This window comes from Artemia sp. Qi Xiang Cuo, chromosome 13 (assembly GCF_049724085.1).
Source record: "Artemia sp. Qi Xiang Cuo chromosome 13, ASM4972408v1, whole genome shotgun sequence".
NCBI classification, from domain to species: Eukaryota; Metazoa; Arthropoda; class Branchiopoda; order Anostraca; family Artemiidae; genus Artemia; species Artemia sp. Qi Xiang Cuo.
In genome coordinates this window covers 50,117,872-50,141,710 of record NC_142806.1, presented here as the reverse complement: position 1 = coordinate 50,141,710, position 23,839 = coordinate 50,117,872, and the positions used below count along the sequence as shown (strand labels likewise).

At 36.2% G+C, this 23,839-nt stretch overlaps 1 protein-coding gene across 1 annotated transcript; it reads right to left on the bottom strand.

Annotated features, from left to right (window-relative positions):
- Positions 1 to 149: 149 nt before the first annotated feature.
- LOC148945379 (uncharacterized) lies at positions 150 to 18,854 on the bottom strand. The gene is made up of 3 exons (XM_089099026.1): positions 18,695 to 18,854; positions 16,922 to 17,088; positions 150 to 1,835 (listed from the first exon to the last, which is right to left on the bottom strand). The coding sequence occupies exons 1-3, from the start codon at positions 18,852 to 18,854 to the stop codon at positions 453 to 455; spliced, it is 1,710 nt and encodes a 569-aa protein (XP_088955152.1). The 3' UTR covers positions 150 to 452.
- Positions 18,855 to 23,839: the final 4,985 nt, after the last annotated feature.

Below are 23,839 nucleotides of genomic sequence, written 5' to 3'. Positions count from 1 at the left end.
TATATATATATATATATATATATATATATATATATATATATATATATATATATATACATATATATATATATATATATATTATAAATATATATAATATAAAAATATTAAAATATTCAAGTTTACTTTTTTTAAATATACCTATCCAGAAATGTTTCATGATTAAATAGCAGATGCTAATAAAAAATGGAACTATATTTACTGCCTGTGAACTTCTCATGAAAATTGATTTTATCAATTGTCACGTTATATCTTAACAGTATCATTACCTTTTTCAACGTCAAAATGCACAAAGACAAAAATACTAAACATGGCTACAGCTGGCTAGAACATGGCACTACAAGAACACTTAGAACATGGCTCTACAAGAATGGAATTTAGTTTTTCTTACTATGTAGCTAACGATAAACAATATAGGTACCTTGGCGTATTCAGAAACATTTACACCCAATATTTTAGGTTTGTACAATTCTAGAATCTCTTCCTTTAATGTCAAAATTAAAATCAGCCGCATTCTTATCCATCCAATCAACAAAGTTTTGGCCTGCAGCAATAGTCACGGCAACTAGCGCCATCACATCACTCTCTGCTTCATGAGCAGATGGTATCGAGTCCTTAAAGTAAAAATGGTAGAAATCACACAATTTACTACTTTTCGGCTTTTTGTGGTTCTCTTGGAAACCCTGAGCTCCACCATTCCCATCAATCCCTATGTCTTGGAGTCTTTTCCGAGTAAATTTTTTAAAGTCACAATTCAGTGTGCCACTTGTATCTTGAGCAATATTTAACTGCCCACTACCACAAGTTTCAATATTCTTTGATGAGCCGTCAGCTCCTTTTGTCGGAGTACCACCGTTGGGAGCACCAGAATTTTCGAAATGTAACTGTTTTCGAGATTTTGGAGAATCAAACTTGAACGTCCTAACGCGAGAACCGTTAGGTGTTGTACATTTTGGTGTTTTATAAGTGGACTGGTCAGGCCCTTTTGCTAAAGTTTCTCCAACTGGGGCAGTAGGATTACCATACTTTTTTGCAGAATCGAGTCCACCATTTTTTACATCAATAAGAACATTGGAAAATGTGTCATTTGCTGTTACTGACCTGGAAGACGTTTCTATTCCTGTAGATTGAGCAATGTCATTTATGATAGAATTTTCAATGCCCATCTCTATTTTAGACTTTGGGGAGACAAATCTATACGTACAAACACTATTCCGATTACGTTTAGGGGTTGTACACTCAACAGAAGTGTTTGCACAAGCTTTTCTGTCATTTCCAGATAACGTGCTTTCGGATTGTTGTAAATTCGTATTTGTTTTGTGTAAAAGTTCTGCCCTTCCAATGAATTCGTCCACTTTCTCAATTGTATCTACAAGCAGCAGTTCCTCTTTTACATCAGTTGATACATTCCATTCCGAAACCGAAATGTTGTGATTTTCTTTCATGAGCTGTAGCTGACCAACCGATTCGGCCAGCTGAGTTCGCGGAGTCTTTTCCGCTTCTGCCAGCTTTTTTTCTTCGAATTTACGATGGAAAGACGTTTTAGTTGGAGTTGAAACACGTTCAAGTTTCGGAACCTGTTGTTCATCCTGCACTTTCTGTAGACCTTTGCTTCGTGTGACTCTCGGGGAAGTGGCAAAATCTTTCGAAGAGCTACTAGGAACAGCTTCTTTAGCTAACTCTAGATTGCTGTTAAACCTCACTTCTGCAGTGGTGGCAATCTCTAACTGTTGTAGGGTGCCTGCAACCGGGAAATTGTTTTTATTTTGTCCGTTTAATCCAGTAACCACTCTCAGGCCGGTCATTGAGTCACAGCAGAGAACACCGGCAACTAAGGCCTAAGAAAAGACATAAATTAAAAAAGCATGAAAAAGAATGAGAAAAATGAATGAAACACCAGCAAAATACTCGAAAAGCAAAACCAACGAATTTCGTAAGCCAGAACAGATGCGAGAAAAATCTATTTGTGCTATCGAAAACCTTAATCTTTATCAAACGTAAACAGATGCACAAAAGGTGTAGGATAAAAAGGCGCTCTTGTGGAACATCTTAACCTTTCTAATCCTAAAAAAAATTCTAATGCCCAACCGTTTTAGGCCATTTGAATATGTAATCTAAGAGTTCCAAAAGTAAGAAGAGATGCGAGAAGAGTCTATTTGTACGAGCGAAAAAGTCAATCTTTATCAAACGTAAACAGATGCAGAATAACTGTAGGGTAAAAAGGCTCTCTGGTGGAAGATCTGATCCTTTAGGATCCTAAAAAAAATTCTAATTTCCCACCGTTTTAGGGCATGTGAGTATTAAATCTAAAAGTTCCTCAAGCAAGAGGTGAATAGAAAAGAGCCTATTTCTACGTGCAAAAACGTCAATCTTCATAAAACATACATAAATGCATAAAAGGCGCTGGATAAAAAAGCGCTCTTGTGGAAGATCTGATCCTTTCTTATCATAAAAAAAATTCTAATGCCCCACTGTTTTAGGGCATGTTAATATGTAATCTAAGAATTCCACAAGCCAGAAGAGAGCAGAGAAAAGCCTATTTATGTTTGCAAAAACGTCAATCTTTATCAAACATAAATAAATGCATAAAAGGTGCTGGATAAAAAAGCGCTCTTGTGGAAGAACTTAACCTTTCTTATCCTAAAAAAATTCTAATGCCACATTGTTTTAGGGCATTTTAATAAGTTATCAAAGAATTCCACAAGCCAGAGGAGAGCAGAAAAGAACCTACTTGTACTTGCAAAAATGTTAATCTTTATCAAACATAAATAAATGCACAAAAGGCGCTGGATAAAAAGGCGCTCTTGTGGAATATCTGAACATTTATTATCCTAAAAAAAATTCTAATTTCCCATTGTTTTAGGCTATTTTAGTTTGAATTCTAAAAGTTCCACAAGCCAGAAGAGAACAGAGAAAAGTCTATTTGTGTTTGCAAAAATGTTAATCTTTATCAAACATACACAAATGCACAAAAGGCGCTGGATAAAAAGGCGCTCTTGTGGAACATCTGATCCTTTCTTATCCTAAAAAATATTCTAATGTCCCATTGTTTTAGGCTATGTGAATATGTTTTCTAAAAATTTCGCAAGCCAGAGCAGAACCGAAAAGATCCTACTTGTGTTTGCAAAAACGTTAATCTTTATCAAACATAAATAAATACATAAAAGGTGCTGGATAAAAAGGTGCTGTGGTGGAAGATCTTATCCTTTCTTATCCTAAAAACAAATTCTAATGTCCTACTGTTTTAGGGTATGTGAATATGTTTTCTAAAAATTCCACAAGCCAGAAGAGAGCAGAAAAGAACCTATTTATGTTTGCAAAAACGTTAATCTTTATCAAACATACATAAATGCATAATAGGTGCTGGATAAAAAGGCTCTCTTGTGGAAGATCTGATCCTTTCTTATTACAAAAAAATTCTAATGTCACATAAAGAAAGAAAAATGAGCAAAAATGGGGTTTTTTATAGGCCAAATGAAAGTACTGAAAAAAAAACACACAATCTGACTTCGGATTTTAATTAATGCATTTCTTGCAGACACCCTTTGAGACCTAATGGGTTGTTCACGTGTTTGATTATATGACTGGAAAAGTGGTTCAAGGTTTATTTCAGGGATTACCAAAGTATCGGCTTCTCTTTTGAGAAAACCGAAATGTGACTCGTTAATTTTTAAGTCACCAGAATCCATGTTCGAATCCAGACCTAAAAGCTGGTGTATATAAATTTCAACAGCTTCTCTGTGGTACTGGAATATGCCTTGTTCATGCAAAATTGGGCTAGCTTCATTAAACAGAATGATACAGTCTATGTTTTGGAAAGTTTGCTCTGAAAGGGTTGATTCAAAACTTTCCGTTTTATCCCGCCTTTTAAGTGTATTATTAATTTAACTAGAGTGCTGAGCTAATGTGTCCGTGAGCCGCTGATAAGTTCTTCCGATATACCAAAGACCACACAAACAAAGAATTCTGTAGACACCGGAGTTTTCACCTATCGGGATAGGGTCTATAGCTTGATAAATTTGGTACCTGATAGTTATTCTGGGTCTATGGTAAGTGTAAATGTTATTTTTTCTTAGATGTTTTGAAATGTGGTCTGAAACCCTTTTAAAGTATGGGAGACCAAGATAAACTAAATTTTCCCTTTGATTTGTGTTTTCTGTGGAACTATATGATAATCTTTTAATGCGTTTTGCAATTACAGAATTTGTTAAACTAATTGGATAACCATCCCCAAATAAAATATCTCTAAGGTGGTTGAGCTCTAAATCCAAGAAGTGTATTGAACAAATTTTCAATGCTCTATCACCTAGAGAAGTAACAACTCCTCTTTTTACAGCAAGAGAATGATTAGAGGAATAATTTAAGTAACGGTCTTTATGAGTGGGTCTTCTATAGACACCATACTCGAAACATGTATCATTTCGTTGCACCAGAACATCCAAGAAAGGAAGACGCCTCTCTATCTCTGATTCCTGAGTAAATTCAAGTTTTGGACCCAAGGAGTTGAGCAAGTGAAAAAAAGAACCCAGAAACTCGTCACCATGCTCCCACAAATAAAAAATATCATCTTTAAAACGAACCCAAAATTCAGGTTTACAAAAACTTTGCAAAATAGCCCTTTCTTCAAGGTCTTCCATGATGATTTCAGCCTGTATTGGAGAAAGGGGGCACCCATGGAAAGCCCATATGTCTGTCTATAAAAAATGCCTCTATAATGGAAGTGAAAAGAAGTTCTGTTACAAGTGCTGTAAGAGAAAGAAGTGTCTGATTCGAAAGAGTAGATTTTTCTGATATAGATGAGTTAAAATTAAGTTTATGCTCCAAAATTATTTCGGCCTTTTGAGGATCACAATTGGCATACATTGAATATGCATCAAAACTGCCAATTCTTGTATTTGGTTTAACCGAAACCTGCTTTACCTTGGTAACAAAATCAGCGGAAATTTTAATATAGGACTTCTTACGCTGAATAAGTTGGCAAACCATAGCCAAATAAGATTTTTTCATTTGTCTGTAGGATAATCAAAAGATAAAATAATTGTTCGAAATAGGACACTGCGATTATCAACTTCATGAAAACTATAAAAACAAGGAGACGTGCACCCACGTGAGTAAAACCTTTTGTACAATTAAAAAAAAAAAAAGTTTTTTTTAACTGAAAGTAAGGAACGACGTTAAAACTTAAAACGAACAGAAATTATTCCTTATACGAAAGGGGCTGTCCCCTCCTCAACGCCTCGCTCTTTACGCTAAAGTTTTTCATTGTTTAAAAAAAATAGAGCTGTGAGAAAGTCAAACTTTAGCGTAAAGAGCGAGGCGTTGAGGAGGGGATAGCACCTTTCATATACGGAATAATTTCGGTTCGTTTTAAGTTTTAACGTCGTTCCCTACTTTCAGTTAAAAAACTTTTTTTTTAATTTATTTTTTAAAAATTTTTGAATAAATACAGGCTTTGATTTTGGCTCACCTTGCAGGGATAATAAAAAAAAATTGAATATTAATTTTACTTTTAAGTGGTTAAATTTCTTTCTCGAAACTTGTTTAATTTTATTTATGAACGTTTTTATTAGTAATAAATAAAACGTAACTTACGAATTTAGTTACGTAACGATAATCTATTTTCTTATGTTTTTAATACGTATATTAGAGGATTCGCCCCCTAGTAAATACTTTGCTCTTTTAGGTAAAGTTCGAGTTTTGTTTCAATCCTTTAAAAATGATCCCTTAATCACAAATGCCGTTAATTAGAATAAATAGCTCTTATGAAAGTACTAAATAATCTTTGGCTTAAAGAGTGAGGTATTGACTAGGGGATGAACCCAATCATATACGTAATGTTTTCTGTCGTTTTAAGTTTTGATGTTGCTCCTTACTTTCAGTTAAAAAACTCGTTTTTTTTTATATATAATTTATGATCTTTATTTAAAAAATGCTGGGAAATCCGGCGCCCCCGTCCTAGCTGTGTGTCTTCTCCTACGAAAACTTCGTTCATGGTAAGATCCTCCCACATAACCCCCGATCCACTCCCCCCACTACCAGAAAAAATCCCCTCTGAAAACGTATGTATACTTCCCAATAACCAATACTATATGTTAACATTGGGTAAAGTTCAAAGCTTTCAGCCCTCCCCCTGGAGACTTTGGGGGATTAAGTCATCCTAAAACACATATTTATTATATTTTCAACCATGCTGAACAAAATGGCTATCTCAAAATTTTGATCGGGTGACTTTAGGGAAAATATGAGCGTGGGAGGGGGCCTAGTTGCCCTCCATTTTTTGGTCACTTAAAAAAGGCATTAGAACTTTTAATTTCCGTTCGAATGAGCCCTCTCACGATATTCTAGGACCACTGGGTCGTTACGATTGCCCCTGGGGAAAAAAAACAACAAATAAACATGCATCCGTGATCTTTCTTCTGGCAAAAAATGCAAAAGTCCACATTTTTGTAGATAGGAGCTTGAAACCTCCGCAGTAGGGTTCTCTGATATGCTGAATATGATGGTGTGATTTTCATTAAAGTTCTATAACTTTTCGCGGGTCTTTCCCCCTTTTTTCGAAAATCAGCCAAATTTTCTCAGGCGCGTAACTTTTGATAGGTAGGACTAAACTTGATGAAACTTATAAAATTCAAAAACTTATATATTTGAAATCAGTATTAAAATTTGATTCTTTTGATGTATCTATTGGTATCAAAATTCCGTTTTCTACAGTTTCGGTTACCATTGAGTCGGGTCGCTCCTTACTTACAGTTCGTTACCACGAACTGTTTGATTGATTTGTAATTTCACCTTTTCCTTTTAGATAAGAAAGCTCTTTTCGGACTTCCTGGACAAATTTTTCTGTGGGGTCGGTAGCTAATTATTCATATGTGTTAGAATTATTTAAAATGTCTCTGACTTTTTTGTCGTAATCTCCTGAATCTAAGACAACAACAGTATTCCCTTTATCGGCTTTCGTAATAATCCTGGAATGATCATTATGTAGTGTATGTAAGACCAAGTGTTAATTTTTACTAAAATATGTTAAATTTGGATTATTAACAGAAGGCGAATCCAACTAAGTTTCAACAAATCGTGATCTAACTTCAGCAATCTCTCCAATGTCCGCACGAGAGTCATGAAATGCCCCCTTTGTGTTCGCGATAATTTCACTATAAGGTATTTTTGAAGGGGCTATCGAAAATTTCAATCCTTCCGACCGAACCTGATTTTGGTCTTTTGTAAGGGGCGTGGAGCTGAGATTTATCACAGCAGGACCAGGATACGCATTTGGTACAAAAGGTGGATTATTAGAGAGTTTTTCCAATTTTAAACGGTGTAATTTCTCAAAAAGTCTTTGTCTAGAAATCCTAAAATCATGCTTAAAAGAATTTTCAGCAATAGCCTTAATTTGATGAAAATCAGCATAAGAAAGCGTACATAATATTTCTCGCTCTAGCCTAGAAATAGCCTGATTTAACCAGTAGCGCTTGCTTTTGCAATCTCTAATAACATGATTCAAAATACCAAACCCTATACGTTCTGTAAATTCCCGTTCGTTACGTGTGTTTAAGTGAAATGAATGTCACATTGACTTGGGTAAAATACGGTTCATTTTACAATTATGAAGAAAATACTGTTGATTAATCAAATTAGCTTTTTTTCTCACAAGAGATATGAATGTAGTAACAACATTGGTAGAATGCTCCCCATCAGCCCAAATACCTAACAACCATAAAAGCGAGTTATTCGCCAATATCCGTGATTTGCACAAAATCCAAAAAATTATGAACTGTCATCGACGGATACTAGCGAACAACTGAGAGAGAAAAGAAAACAATTCATTCACTCAAAAAACAAAACGAACCAGCAATTAAATAAGTTGGAGAACTATGTCATCTGACTTTGGATTTTAATTAATGCACATTCCTACAGAATTCTACATAATTCCTTATTCGTGTGGTCTTTGGTATATCGGAAGAACTGATCAGCGGCTAACGGATAGATTAACTCAGCACTCTAGTTCAATTAATAATACACTTAAAAAGCGAAAAAAAACAGAAAATTTTGACTCTGCCCTTGCAGAGCACATTTTTGAAAAACCAGACCATACTATTTTGTTTAATCAAGCTAGTTAAATTTCACATGGGAAAGATAAAGTCCAGTAATACAGAGAAGCTGTTTAGATTTATAAAGACCAACAATTAGGTCTGTCTCCAAACATGGATTCATATAATTTAAGAATAAACGAGTCACATTTTAGTTTCTTCAAAAGAGAAGCCCATGCTTTAGTAATCCCTAAAATAAACCTTGAACCACTTACCCAGATATAATCAAACACGTGAACAACCCCTTAGGTCTCAAAGGGGTTAATGCAAGAAATGCCTTAATTAAAATCCGAAGTCAGATGACATAGTTCTCCAACTAATTTAATTGCTGGTTCGTTTTGTTTTTTGAGTGAATGAATTGTTTTCTTTTCTCTCTCAGCTGTTCGCTAGTATCCGTCGATGACAGTTCATAATTTTTTGGATTTTGTGCAACTCACGGATATTGGCAAATAACTCGCTTTTATGGTTGTTAGGCATTTGGTTTTAATTCTTTTAATTTTTGGCTTTTATTGAAGTTTATTCATCTTTTAAATTTTTGGTTTTTTATTTGTTTTTTTTGTTTCTTTTCACATTGACTTTCCGCGTTTGTTTTTGGATACATTATTTTGTTTCGCGTTGAAGAAGAGAGGCGTTTCTCCTCTCAAAATATTCGCTTTGTTGTGTGTTTTTTCAGTATTTTCATTCGGCCTTTAAAAACCCCATTTTTGCTCGTGTTTCTTTCTTTATGTTATGTCAGGTCAATGTGGTTTAAGAAATTATCTTTATTCTAATGTCCCATTGTTTTAGGGTATTTCAATATGTATTCTAAGAATTCCGCAAGCCAGAAGAGAGCAGAAAATAGCCTATTTATGTTTGCAAAAATGTTAATCTTTATCAAACATAAACATATGCACAAAAGCTGCTGGGTAAAAAGGCGCTCTTGTGGAAGATCTTATCCTTTCTTATCCTAAAAAAATTCTAATGTCCCACTGTTTTAGGGTATTTGAATATGTATTCAAAAAATTCCACAAGCCAGAATAGAGCAGAGAATAACCTATTTGTGTTTGCGAAATCCTTAATCTTCATCAAACATAAATAAATACATAACCGTATAGTGTATAGTTATATACTTGTGATTTTTTTATAAAGCTTCCGAGCAACCTAATCCCAGAAATATTGTTATCAATTAATCTTATCAAATAGCAAACTTGAAAAGCAAAACCAACGAATTTCGCAAGCCAGAAGAAAGTAGAGCATATTTATTTTGGTAACAAGCGTTAATCTTTTTCAAAAGTAAATAAATGCATAAGCGTATATAGTGTACAGTTACAAACAAATGATTTTTTTTTCTATAAATCTTCCGAGCACCCTACTCCCAGAAATATTTTTATCAAATAGCAAACTTAAAAAGCAAACCCGACGAATTTTGTAAGCCAGAAGAAAGCTGGGCATATTTATTTTTCCAACAATAACATTATTGTTGTAATACAATAATATTACTAAAAATAAATAAATGCATAAGCGTATAGTGTATAATTATATACTTGTAATTTTTCTATAAAGCTTCCGAGCACCCTACTCCCAGAAATATTGTTTTCAATTAATCTTATCAAATAGCAAACCTAAAAAGCAAAACCAACGAATTCCGCAAGCCAGAAGAGAGTAGAGCATATTTATTTTGGTAACAAACGTTAATCTTCTTCAAAAATAAATAAATGCATACGCGTATATGGTGTATAGTTACACACTAGTGATTTTTTTTTCTATAAATCTTCCGAGCGCCCTACTCCCAGAAATATTTTTATCAAATAGAAAAACTTGATCAAATACCAAACTTAAAAAGCAAAACCGACGAATTTCGTAAGCCAGAAGAAAGCTGGGCATATTTATTTTTCCAAGTTTATATACAGCTGAGTTCATATATCCTCATTATATTTTACAATAACGATGGGCTTAAACTCAAGTTTTATTTTTTTCTCTCCAAATTTTGCATAACAACTATCTTTTGTTTACTACTATGCTTGAAAGAAACGCCTCTTTTTTTCACCACTTTAGTAGCGTTCTCCATAGCAAAATGTTAGTGTTCGAAGTTCGTTATTGTAAAATATAATGAGGAAATATGAAGTCAGCTGTATATCTATCCACTAGGGAAAGAGCGGGTGAAGTGATGTGAAGCAATACACATTCAGGAATGAGACAGTTATGTATTCATAATTATTTAAAAAGCAGTGTTCAGAATACAGTGGTCAAGAATGGTCCTGAAACTGGACAAGATGCGTCAGATGTTTTCCACACGAATCTCTCAGAAAATTGGGAGAATGGAAAGCAGCGAATTCGTTAGATGTAAAGCAGTCATCTAAAACTTGCTACTTATTAAATACACAAAATGTGATACAACATAGAGGGTCAAAAAGCTTTCCCTAAAAATGTGGATGACACGTACACTGGAAAGCAAGAGAATGTGAAAAGAAAACAAAAAAAGGAGATAACCGGAGTTAATTTTCGTAAATTAAAAATGTAATCACATATTAAAAATGCCAAAAATTATATATACCAAGCTCTCCACATGACACTTCGTTTGATCTTTTATCTTAAGAAGTTTACAGAAGCTATCTTAAGTAAACAGAAGCTGAAAAGGTGAGAGAACAGAAACAGAAAAAGTAAGAGAACGGAAAAAAACTCAGAGAAAGTCAGAGAATGGAAAGCAGTTAAATATCAAGCAGTCATTTAGTCGAACGTTACTAAATATAGAAAAGATGATACATCATAGGGAGGGTCAAAAGGCCCTCCCTAAAAGTGAGGATCATAGGTACGCTGAAAAGTGAGAGAACGCAAAAAGAAAACAAAAAAGGAAAAAGAAGAGAACCAAGGTTAATTTTGGTAAATTAAAAAATCATCCACATAGTAAAGATGTCAAAACTTATATATACCTAGCTCTCCACATGACACTTCGTTCGATCTTTTATCTTAAGAAGCTTAAGTAAACAGAAGCTGAAAAGGTGAGAGAACAGAAATAGAAAAAGTAAGAGAACGGAAAAAAACTCAGAGAAAGTCAGAGAATGCAAAGCAGTTAAATATCAAGCAGTCATTTAGTCGAACGTTACTAAATATAGATAAGATGATACATCATAGGGATGGTCAAAAGGCCCTCCCTAAAAGTGAGGATCATGGGTACGCTGAAAAGTGAGAGAACGCAAAAAGAAAACAAAAAGGAAAAAGAAGAGAACCAAGGTTAATTTTGGTAAATTATCCACATAGTAAAGATGTCAAAACTTATATATACCTAGCTCTCCACATGACACTTCGTTCGATCTTTTATCTTAAGAAGCTTAAGTAAACAGAAGCTGAAAAGGTGAGAGAACAGAAACAGAAAAAGTAAGAGAACGGAAAAAACTCAGAGAAAGTCAGAGAATGGAAAGCACTTAAATATCAAGCAGTCATTTAGTCGAACGTTACTAAATATACATAATATGATACATCATAGGAAGGGTCAAAAGGCCCTCCCTAAGAGTGAGGATCATAGGTACGCTGAAAAGTGAGAAAACGCAAAAAGAAAACAAAAAAGGAAAAAGGAGAGAGCCAAGGTTAATTTTGGTAAATTAAAAAATTATCCACATAGTAAAGATGTCAAAATTTATACATACCAAGCTCTCCACATGACACTTCGTTCGATCTTTTATCTTAAGAAGCTTAAGTAAACAGAAGCTGAAAATGTGAGAGAACAGAAACAGAAAAAGTAAGAGAACGGAAAAAAACTCAGAGAAAGTCAGAGAATGGAAAGCAGTTAAATATCAAGCAGTCATTTAGTCGACCGTTACTAAATATACAATACGTGATACATCATAGGAAGGGTCAAAAGGCCCTCCCTAAAAGTGAGGATCATAGGTACGCTGAAAAGTGAGAGAACGCAAAAAGAAAACACAAAACGAAAAAGGAAAGAACCAAAGTTAATTTTGGTAAATTAAAAAATTATCCATATGGTAAAGATGTCAAAATTTATATATACCAAGCTCTCCACATGATACTTCGCACTATCTTTTATCATAAGAAGCTAAAAAGATGTGAACATAAACAGAAAAGTAAGAGAACGGAAAGAAACTCAGAGAAAGTCAGAGAATGGAAAGCAGTTAAATATCAAGCAGTCATTTAGTCGACCGTTACTAAATATACAATATGTGATACATCATAGGAAAGGTCAAAAGGCCCTCCCTAAAAGTGAGGATCATAGGTACGCTGAAAAGTGAGAGAACGCAAAAAGAAAACACAAAACGAAAAAGGAAAGAACCAAAATTAATTTTAGTAAATTAAAAAATTATCCATATGGTAAAGATGTCAAAATTTATATATACCAAGCTCTCCACATGATACTTCGCACTATCTTTTGTCATAAGAAGCTAAAAAAGTGTGAACATAAACAGAAAAGTAAGAGAACGGAAAGAAACTCAGAGAAAGTCAGAGAATGGAAAGCAGTTAAATATCAAGCAGTCATTTCGTCGACCGTTACTAAATATACAATATGTGATACATCATAGGGAGGGTCAAAAGGCCCTCCCTAAAAGTGAGAATCATAGGTACGCTGAAAAGTGAGAGAACGCAAAAGGAAACACAAAACGAAAAAGGAAAGAACCAAAGTTAATTTTGGTAAATTAAAAAATTATCCATATGGTAAAGATGTCAAAATTTATATATACCAAGCTCTCCACATGATACTTCGCACTATCTTTTATCATAAGAAGCTAAAAAAGTGTGAACATAAACAGAAAAGTAAGAGAACGGAAAGAAACTCAGAGAAAGTCAGAGAATGGAAAGCAGTTAAATATCAAGCAGTCATTTAGTCGACCGTTACTAAATATACAATATGTGATACATCATAGGGAGGGTCAAAAGGCCCTCCCTAAAAGTGAGAATCATAGGTACGCTGAAAAGTGAGAGAACGCAAAAAGAAAACAAAAAAGGAAAAAGAAGAGAACCAAGGTTAATTTTGGTAAATTAAAAAATTATCCACATAGTAAAGATGTCAAAATTTATATATACCTAGCTCTCCACATGATACTTCGCACTATCTTTTATCATAAGAAGCTAAAAAAGTGTGAACATAAACAGAAAAGTAAGAGAACGGAAAGAAACTCAGAGAAAAGTGAGAGAATGGAAAGCAGTCATTTAGTACTTGATACTTTCTAAAAGTGCACATTGTGGTACATTATAGGAGAACTATATTATACGTTAATTAACCTTAAATTTAATTGATAAAAATTAAACGCTATCAATTATCGACCTTTTTTTCAGGCCGAACTTGTCCGTTTTTTTATAGCTTTTGTAATGTACCAAACCCTTCATAAAGAAACCTCTGAACATCTAGTTCTACACACTTCCCATGTTATGATTATCAAAAAGCTGATTATCAGAGTGAAAATTCACAGAAAACAGGAACAGAAGAACAGCACATATTCATCCTGCCTCTCACTCTGTTACGATCTTTACTCTCTGTTCCCTGATATAAAGTTCTTATCCCCTTTACTACCATTAAGAGGGTACCAACAATAAAATAACCTGGCAAGAGGAGGGAAAACAGCCCGAGAAAATAAACACCCTAACAAATGAGACCCAGAAAAACAATCCGTTGCTCAAAATTTAGGGCAATAGCTATGCTATTATTTCATCAAGTGGCACCACTCCGCAAGTTCACCCTATAACACCCACATACAATCTCGATTCTAGTTAGCCATAACAATTTGTCATCTACCCAATCTTACTTATTGATTAAACTAAAAATTATTTAATTCAATCTTAATCTGGATCTTTGTTTTACAAAAAAAGGCTACAAAAGAAAAACAAACAGGTACACTATTTCCGATGCTAAAACAGAAGATAAAATTAATCAAGTTTACAGTGCAGATAAAGTTTAATTAGGATGGTCTAGTATGCTGAAAGCTACCTTCATAGCGAAATATTTTCGGTAATAGTATAACAGAGTGGCTCTCGTGAAGAAATAAAACAAACAACTTTTTTTTCGTGAAAAAAAAATCTTTTTTTAACAAAAAAAGAATAGTACCATTCGATTCCCCAATTGACGCTCTTTTGAAATAAAACATAAAACTATCTTTTCCCCAATTGACGCTCTTTTCAAATAAAGCAATCTTTTCAAATTCACTTCTCTGAAAATTACCCCTCCCCCTGATAGTCCTAGAACCCATGAACACTATATTTCTGCGTCATTTTTCATTATTTGATCCGTCGTATGTCTTTGTTAACAGGCATTCTCATTCTTAACTCACCAAGACCTATTGCAAAAGAATTGAGACCAGTTTGATACTATTTAAGAATGGAAAGTTAAAAGCGTGGATAAGAATGGGAGGAAAAATGGAAAGCTGAACTAATAGAAAGACGCTGCATATTATAATCGAGAATTTCATCAGTAGTGTTTTCCTTTAATTTTGTAATTATCATACGGCTATACCGGGGACCATCAGGGTGTGGGGGTGTATTGTAAGAGCATCGAACATTTGGGAAGAGCTTGAACTGGGGCATCAAATAGTACTACTCTAGTCTTTTTATTGTAGTGTTTCTTTCAAAAGAGCCGCTCTCCTGTACTGCTACCATTTTTCCTATTATTATAATAGGTTTAAAGAACTGGTCAGACATAATGTTTCTTATGAGATAAAAACGTTTGTACTTGATCGTTTGAGACAAATGAGGCAATTGAAGGCGTTTCGAAGATTTTGAAGTCCAGGCAAGTTAGATTTCAAGACTGTATAGAAATTGTCCTAAATCTTAAATCAAAAATCTAAGTCAAGAAATTATTCTAATTTTTTGTTTAATATTTAAATTGCCTTTGATTCCATAAATTAATTATTTAACTTCTGATGAAGGTGAGGAAACGAGAAAGTAATAGGAATGAAATTTCGACAATACAGAGCTTTAACTAAAACCAAAATTTGGATGATGCCAGACCCAATTATAACAACATTTCGTCAAATTCAAGAGCTAGCTAGGGTTAGCTCAAATACTTAATTTATTTGAACTTTTGGAGTTTAGTTAAGGCCAGCCAATCAGAGACCTTAATTGTCAATCCATAGCTGAATAAAAACAATCCTGTATAGAAATTTGACGATATCGGAGAAATTTTGTATCTCAACAAGCCAGAACCACCCAGTCAGATCAATCTTATTACAAATGGGTTTAATCAACTGCAAAGCAAGCTAGAACGATCACCAACGGCCAATTAATTCGAGCTTTTATGGAATTTAGCTATATTTTTATTATCAATCCGTAGGCGTATAGAGAAAGATTGTATAGAAATTAAACGATATAGTAGAAAATTTCTGCCTCAACTAGTCACTTAGATATATCTTACTATGAGTGTGTCAATACGCTGCTAAATCAGTCCGCTGAATCTTCGACATCCTTATTGAGGAGCTTTATACCCATCTAACTTTATTCGAGGTCCCTAAAACGCTGTTAAACCAAAACAAATTTTTGCTCAAGTCTATAAAATGAAACTTCGAAATAATAGCCAAAAACTTTTTCTTTGTACAGATCTGTACATCCTTCATCACCAATAATTAAGCCCCTTGTCTGTTTATCCTTTAAGTTGATCCACCTGTGCAATTAGCAAAATTCGAACTACATTTTATGGTACACTTAGGGGTGGATACAAGCTGAACCCCCCTAACCCTCCCATTCTTCGCTGAAACTCCCTTAAATTTCATTAGAATTCGTGAGCTATAATCTGCTGCAAAGCTTCCCATAGCAAAAGACGTACCCAAATTATCACAGCAACGATTACAGCCAAGACGTCCATAGCATTTATTACAAATAAGTTTATAATTTTGCAAGATAGGCTACTGAAAATTAACTTTAAGAAGACTAAGTCGCTTAAATTAGGAATAAATGAAGGTAAAGAGGGGATGCTGGGTAACGAGAACATCGATCAAGCGGACAGATTCAATCACATAAGCAGTATTATTAGTATAGGCGGTGGATGCAGTGAAAGTTTAAAAGGATAGGAAGAAAAGTTTGCGAACCAAGATTAGAATATTAGTAACTGCAGTGATGACAGTGGTCAAGTTCGGTTATGAAGTGCGGGTACTTTGGAAGACTGAGAGGAATTTGCAAGATGTTTTTCAGAGGCAATGTCTTCGGACTGACTTGGGTACCCGTTCGACTGACCATATTTCAAACACTAAACTTTGCGAAAAATGTGGTTCTATCCCACTTCATAGGACTATAATAAGAGGAAGGTTGAGATGGCTAGGACAAATTTGGCGGATGAAAGATGACAATTGCCAAGGACTACCCATCTAGGGCCAAACGAAAAGCGAGTCATTGAAACTTCTCGGGAGGGTGTAAAGGGAGAAGGTGTGAATAGATTGGGATATAGGAGGAGTGCGCCCAGTTGTGCTGACCTCAGGCGGCTTGGTGCTGCAGTATTAGTGATAGTAAGATAGGCAACCGTTTTTCACAATGAGATCTATACAAATGAAAATTGAATTTCGATTAACTCGTTTCCGGGACGATTCACGAAAATCACTTCTTTTTTTGTAAACACCGGGAATTCTTCATTTTTATAAAGGGGTATAGAGAGGCATAAATAATAAGAAAAACTGCCATATCACACTGCAGGAGTTCGCCTGCCCTTTTTTGCCCATTAATGTGTAAGATTAAATCCAATTAATTGATTGATATGATTAATTACGACCAAATATGTGTGCCGACTAAATACATTGCAAGGCTGTCTCAGCCCTCTTTCCAAGAGAAGAATAGCGCAGAATATGGATCTGTCATAACAATTCCAAAATTATGAATTGAAAAATATTGTCATGTTTTTCTTTCTACACTTAAGATTAAAAAAAACCTACTTTTTCATTCATGTTGAGATGTCCTTTCAGAATGGGAAAGTCAAACCGATCACCATTGTGGGCAATTAAGCATAACGGTCTTTCAAACTGATTAAGAAACTGATAGATGGCGTTAAATGTTGCTCCATCAAATGGGCTAAGGTGCTCAAGCTCAAAATTTGATAGACCTGTAAAAAAAAAAGAAATATTGGGCGCTGTAATTCAAAAGAGGTGAAGAGGTGCAAGGCGTGATTTCAAAGAAGACACTGGAATTGAAATCAAACAGTTCTTGGTAACGAACTGTGTAGTAAGAGCGACTCGTCTCAATAGTAACCGAAACTCTAAAAAATGGAATTTTAATATTAATAGATACATCAAAAGAATCTGATTTTTATGTTAATTTTTAATATGTAAGTTTCATAAAATTTAGTCTTACTCACGAAAAGTTACGAGTCTGAGAAAATTTGCCTTATTTTCGAAAAAAGGGGAAAACACCCCCTAAAAGTCATAGAATCTTAATGAAAATCACATCATCAATTTCAGCGTATTAGAGAACCTAACTGCAAAGGTTTCATGCTCCTATCTGCAAAAATTAAAGGAAGAGTCCAGACATTAATAATTGTAGTTTGTCGCGGGGTGTACCCAACTGGATCCAGGCTAGGTCTAAAAGGCGCATTGCATCTGCTACACCCCAGGCGGCTGAACTTGTATAATCACACCACTAACCCTCACCCGAAGTCAGGAATTGGGCTCTTTGAAAAACTAGGATTTGAACCTGCATCACAAGGGACATAGGATTGCAAATCCAGTGTGCTATCCACTCGACTAAGGTGGCTCAGAGCGTAGAGATACAATTCCTCCATAATATACTTTAACATACTCAGACCCAGTACATGAAATTCAACTGCAAAAGCGCATCTACAATCAAATTATGAAAACTATTCTCACCGATTCTTCACCGTTTCACCTCGGCACCGTTTCTGTTTTTGGCCAAAAAAGAAACGGTAAAAAACGGCAATTAAAAAACGGAACAGAAACGAAAACGTTTAAAAAAAACCGGAAATCCGTGCCTTTTTTTTCGTTTTTTTTACCGAAAACCTCACCCGACCTTTTTTTACTTAAAAAACGGCCTTTTTAACAGATATTTCTTTTTTTTTAAGTTTATTTAGATTTACGAGAGTAACGTGAATATTTATTAATATAGATTAATAAAAATGACCAAATTTACAAAAAGACCAAATATATTAAAAGACCACATAAATTAAAATTTGTCACTTAAAAACATTCGGAGTTCAAGTGACTTTGCAGGCATTCGTGAGCAGTGCTTTCGCGTAAAGTACCCAGCAATACTAAATGCACTCTCACTGGGTACTGAAGTTGCAGGGACTGATAGATGCATACATGCAATTTCACTTAACTCCGGGTAAGTGTAAAAGTAATCAGACCAAAATTCTAGTGGATCAGAATTATTTTGTCCTGATCTTCGTCTCTAGCTCAAAAACACAGGAACTCTCTCCTCATATGCCCTGATAATATTCGCTGCCACGTGGTCAATACTTATACTGTTGGCATTTAGCCTCGTAGAGTTCATCCGTAGCCCAGTCGAGTAAAGAAACTTAGAAAACAAGCTGTCTTCTTGATCAAGAGTCTCTGGTGACCCTTTTCGGTTAGTCCCTGCCGTAGTAGGAGTGACGTCAATAGGGAAAGATGTGGAGTTCAATTGGATTGGATCGAGTTCTTATGTGCTTCTCTGCTCGGAGATGAATTGCTGGAGAAGCGAGGAGATGGACTGACGAGCTGACTCTCTGTCTACATGTGTTATTTTTTCATAAATTGCAGGGTCCAAAAAACCAGCTCTTGTGAAGAGCATCATATCAAACTTACGACTGGCTGAAAAATATCTCCTGAGCTGAACAACTTGAAGTTCCTTCAGCCCATTGATTGACTCAGCCATAATACTAGCATCTGGAGTCTGACAAAACAACAGTAATCCCTTAATCCTCAGCACGACTTTGCTTGCCGAAACATAATTATATCCACTAGCTATCACTGTTGCCTGTTTGAACGGGCGAAGAACCTCAATGACAGCTCCATGATGGACCACTCATTGCTGTGAAGTTCGAGCTCTCTAATCTTAGCGTCACGTAGGTTTTGGTTGAAGAAGTCGCGCAGTGGCTCTTTTCGGGCACAATACATTTCTATCATGGTAAGTGTGCTTTTCCATCGAACATTCGTGTCTTTTGTGATGGATGGACTAAGATTATATGTCTTGCAGATACCTTCAAAAAGATCGTGGGATTTGGAAGATACTTTCAGGATTCTAACCAGCTTTCGTATTTTTACCAGTGCTGGTCCCAGCGTCAATACTTCACTAGAGACGCCTCTTTGTCTAGGTATTGAGCTCTCACTATCGCTGTCAAGGTCTGGATCATTTAATTCGGAGCTACTATCATCATCATTACTGCAGTCGGTATACCCAGTTTCTTCAATGTCATCATCTCCTACAATCAGGTCACGAAAGTCATCTTGTTCAGCAGTATCAACGTTGTCATCAGATTCTGAACCGCATCCTGAATCATTTAGGTGGGGAACACTCACTAAATCTGCCGGGTTTCTGCATTCCCACAGCTTAAGGGCATTAGTCACCATATTATAGACTCATAGACTCATAGACTCATTTATTTATAAACAACTATCGTAGCCGTGGCCGAAGCCCCGACTAAATGGCGCTGTTTAGTACATTGCATAAAACTGGTCACTGGCGGTTTAAATAACTGACAAAAAAAGGCACGAAAGAATTGCTGTGACGGGTTGTTCGACACTTTGGCGGCACTAGTTGATTTTTATGGCGGGTGTTGGCGGTGATAGGTGCAGGTGGGGGAAGCAACGAACGGTGTTTCTCGGACGAAAGAAGGGACTGCCCAAAATTGCACATTAACTGTAAGCGCCTATCACGCAACGTTGGCAGTCGTAAGGTACTAAGGGCAGCCTCATAAGAGTTGTATTTCGGGCCTAGTATCACTTTCACTGCCCGTTTTTGAATGGCTTCCAGATCTTCACTTAGGTATTCAATATTATGAGCCTGAGGGCCCCACACAGGACACGCATATTCAAGGATTGGGCGCACATACGTGACGTAAACCGTCTTCAGCTGACTTTGTGAGAAACCCAGTCGGCGCAAGGTAATTAGCGACTGTAATGCGTAACTACCTTTTTTCACCAGACCGGCGATGTGCGCGCTAAATGAACAGTCGTCACTGAAAGTAACCCCGAGAATCACTGAGGTTGAGGTAGTAGGGTACCAAGGAACCGGGCATGAGAGGTCACGCTTAAGCGGATTAAACCTCATGACTTTTGTTTTATTCATATTAAGCTGGAGGTCATTAATGCTACACGCCTCGAGAAAGGAGTTCCTGATCTCACTGCTGAACTGGGGATACACGTCTGACTTTTCAGCAAGATATTTCAGAAGTAGGGAGAGATCGTCCACGTATTTGAATCTGTCTTCAAACTCGAGGATAATGTAGTTAATTACCGCTAAAAACAAAAGAGCTGCCAGCTTAGTGCCTTGTGGTGCGCCACACGTTAGTTCAGCCCACTCAGAGTTTAAGTCACTAGGGAAGAGAGCATAGACACACTGACAGCGGTTACGCAGGAAGTCAACAACTAAGAGCAAAATATGCTTCCTAGCGCCCATCTTTTTGAGGTTATTTGCTGCTGTATAGTGGCGGATCAAGTCAAAAGCCTTACGATAGTCGACTAAAAGCAGGTCAACGAGGCTACTGCCTTTGTCCAACCACTCGGTAATCAGGTGGTAGAGACGTACTAGATAATGCGTCGTACTACTCCCTTTCAAGCAGCCGTACTGAAACGGATCTAGGGCTGGCTGAACTTGGGCTAGGAGCTCTCTATAAATAAAAGATTCAGTCACTTTAGCCATATTAGGTGTAATAGAAATCGGACGAAGCTGATTGCAGGACTTCGGGTCTTTGACTTTAGGTAAGACGCGGACGTAGGCTTTTTCCAAGCACTCGGGAATTTGTGCTCCTTGAACGACTGATTGATCACTGATGAGAGTGGTTTTGCTAAAAACATAGAATATTCTCTTAAAAGTTTAACTGGCAATTCTCCTGGGTAAGAAGCACAGTTGCTTTTTAACTTTTGAAGTTCTTTATACACCGCGAACTCGGATACTTCAACGATTGTATCTTCAGAGACGTCAGCAATGAGGGCTTCGATTTCAGCTTCGGTGAAGGACGGGTGAGTAGTACAGATTGAAGTGAAAAAGGCGTTCACTTCTGCTGATTTTATCAGCGTTTTGTCGTCTTTCAGTATCTTAATTTCACTGGTGGTACGTTTACCGGTAAGACGCTTGACTTCAGAGTGCCACCTACGGGGCTCACCTTGAAGGTGAGCCCCGTTGCAAAGCATCGTTACCAAAGCCCCGTAATGCAATGCCCGTTGCATTATGCAGGTTGTTTGCAAAGCATGAGCTTCGCATAATGTCACCGTCTCTGAGAGCCTTTACTATATTAGCTCCCGAATCAGTAATTATAAAGTAGACTTTCCGTAGAATTCTGAACTTCTGGAGGCTACTACGGATTGCACGAAGAATGTTGGCGCTAGTGTGACCAACTCTTAGTCTCTTAAACTCAAGGATTCTATGCACCAAAGTGAGCTTGCCATCAGTGCTTTTCATCACATAATGAGCTGTAATACCTAGAAAGCCAGACCCCGTTCTTGAAGACCAGCAGTCTAGGGTCAAATTCAATTTTCGGAATTTCTGGAGTTCAGCATTGAGCTGCTTGACCTTCCTTTTCTTTGCTGTAACTAGATGTCTTGCAACAGTACAAGCTGAGGGGCCAGTAAGACCTCCTGTAAGTTTAGAGATTAGAGCCTTTACTCCTGGTTTTTCAAATATTGAAATAGGAAGCTTGTCAATGCAAACCGTTTTGCTACACAACTTGTTCAGCTGCTGCTGCTGCTTTGTTGATTTCAAAAAATTTCTTATATCCCTTTTCTTTCCAGTGCCTTCAAATCGAGTTGGGTTAGTTTCACAGGATTCCTCGGCATGCTGAGCTGAGACAAGGCTGTAGAATAAGACTTCTTTGGAACAGTACTTGGTTTAGGTTGTTCAGCAATTTTGTGTTTAGCCATAAGGTGATTTTTAAACAATGTTGCAGACCCCTTTGTTGACTTCACATCTTTTTTGCAGTAATTGCAGGTAATTACAGCTGCTTCCTTATTCCTGGTCCCATGTTGCTCCCAGAACTTGACTTTCTTTGATGGAGGGCCCTCTCCAAGTTCTGAGTCAGAACTTGATGAAATATTTCATGCCAGATTTGATGCCATTTATGACAGCATGTGTATCGTTACCTGAAAAGCTTATCTTTACTATGTGCTTGGAGCTGTGCAGTTCTTGTTACTCGTGTTATTGAAAATAAGATTATTAAATAATAAAATTTCATGGAAAAACGACACTTCTCTGTAGGACAGAGCATAATTTTATTCCATAAGCAAGTATCTTTTTTCTGTATTTGTGAATACTCCTCATATGGTATATTAAGGAAAATAAAAGTATAATATTAATAATAGCAGGAAATAGTAAAGCGTAGGCCCAGGACTCTCTGATGTAGCTAGAAGATTTTATAATACAGATAATAGATTGACTAATTAGACCATTGGAAATAAGCTGCTCCAAATATTTACTAAAGTATATGACATTTGCAGGGTAAAGAATATCGAGGCTATTCACAATTCCTTCCTGGGTGCTGCATTTGAACATGCCTAAAATCAACATGTCATTGGAAATTTTATACCCTCATGCTGAAGAATAGATCATCAACATGTTCAGCCTACTCCTTTGTTTAACAGTCCCTTGATTATAAATTCCAATCCACTAATTCAATTATGTTGATGTGAGAAACCAGGGGTAAAGGTGCAGATTAGTTCCCACTGATGAAACAACTTATTTCTTTCTGTATATTATTCAGTCAATTGGGCTGTAAAGTTGCACATATACTGTCCAGTAGAAACAGGATAAAAACAAATCTCTTACTGTGGCTGGGTTCCAACCTTTTACTTTTCGTAAGCCTAGTAAGCCCTGCAGCACTAGCAGAAGCAAAATCAGCAAGATTTGTTTAGTAGCTCCTATATCTGATTATTGGATATAAAAGATTTTCTGTAGTTCCACTTCTACTAGTGCTACAGGGTTGGCTAGGGTTATGAAAATGAAATGGCTGGAACTCACCTTGTATATCCTGGTTCTATTGGTAGGGCCTCTGTGCCCTACACTACAGGGGGAACTAATCTGGGGGAAGGTGCAGTTTAGCAACCCCTGATAAAAACAACTTATTACTTACTGTATATTATTCAGTCAATTGGGCTGTAAATTTGCACAGATAGGGTTCAGTAGAAGCTGGATGTAAACAAATCACTTCTTAGTGTATATCCTGGTTCTATTTGCAGGCCCTCTGCACCCTACGGTATTGGGGTAGCTAATCTGCACCTTTACCCAACCAGGTAACCATCTTCTTACCAAGACTAACCAAAGGGTGTAAATCCAAATAGACTGCTTTAGATTAATTTTTACTATGGCGAATGTTTTCTTCAATAGCAAATCTTTTCTTCGGAAGACGTAAAGACAGCGCTTTTCGATTGATGGCAAGTATCGCTAATCCAATAAAAGTCGCTAGACTACGCTATGGTGCTATTCGTAATCAAAACACGGAAAATTAATTAAAACGGGTTTAAAAAAAAAACAGAAACGGCAAAAACGGACTGAAAAAAAAACGAAACAGAACCAGGACCGTCAATAAAAAAACGTATACATGTTTTCTGTTTTTTTCCGTTTTACCAAAAAAAAAACAGAACAGACCACTTTAGAAAAAAAAACAGAAACAGAAAGAGAAACATACACGGTGCCGGCCCCTATTAAGG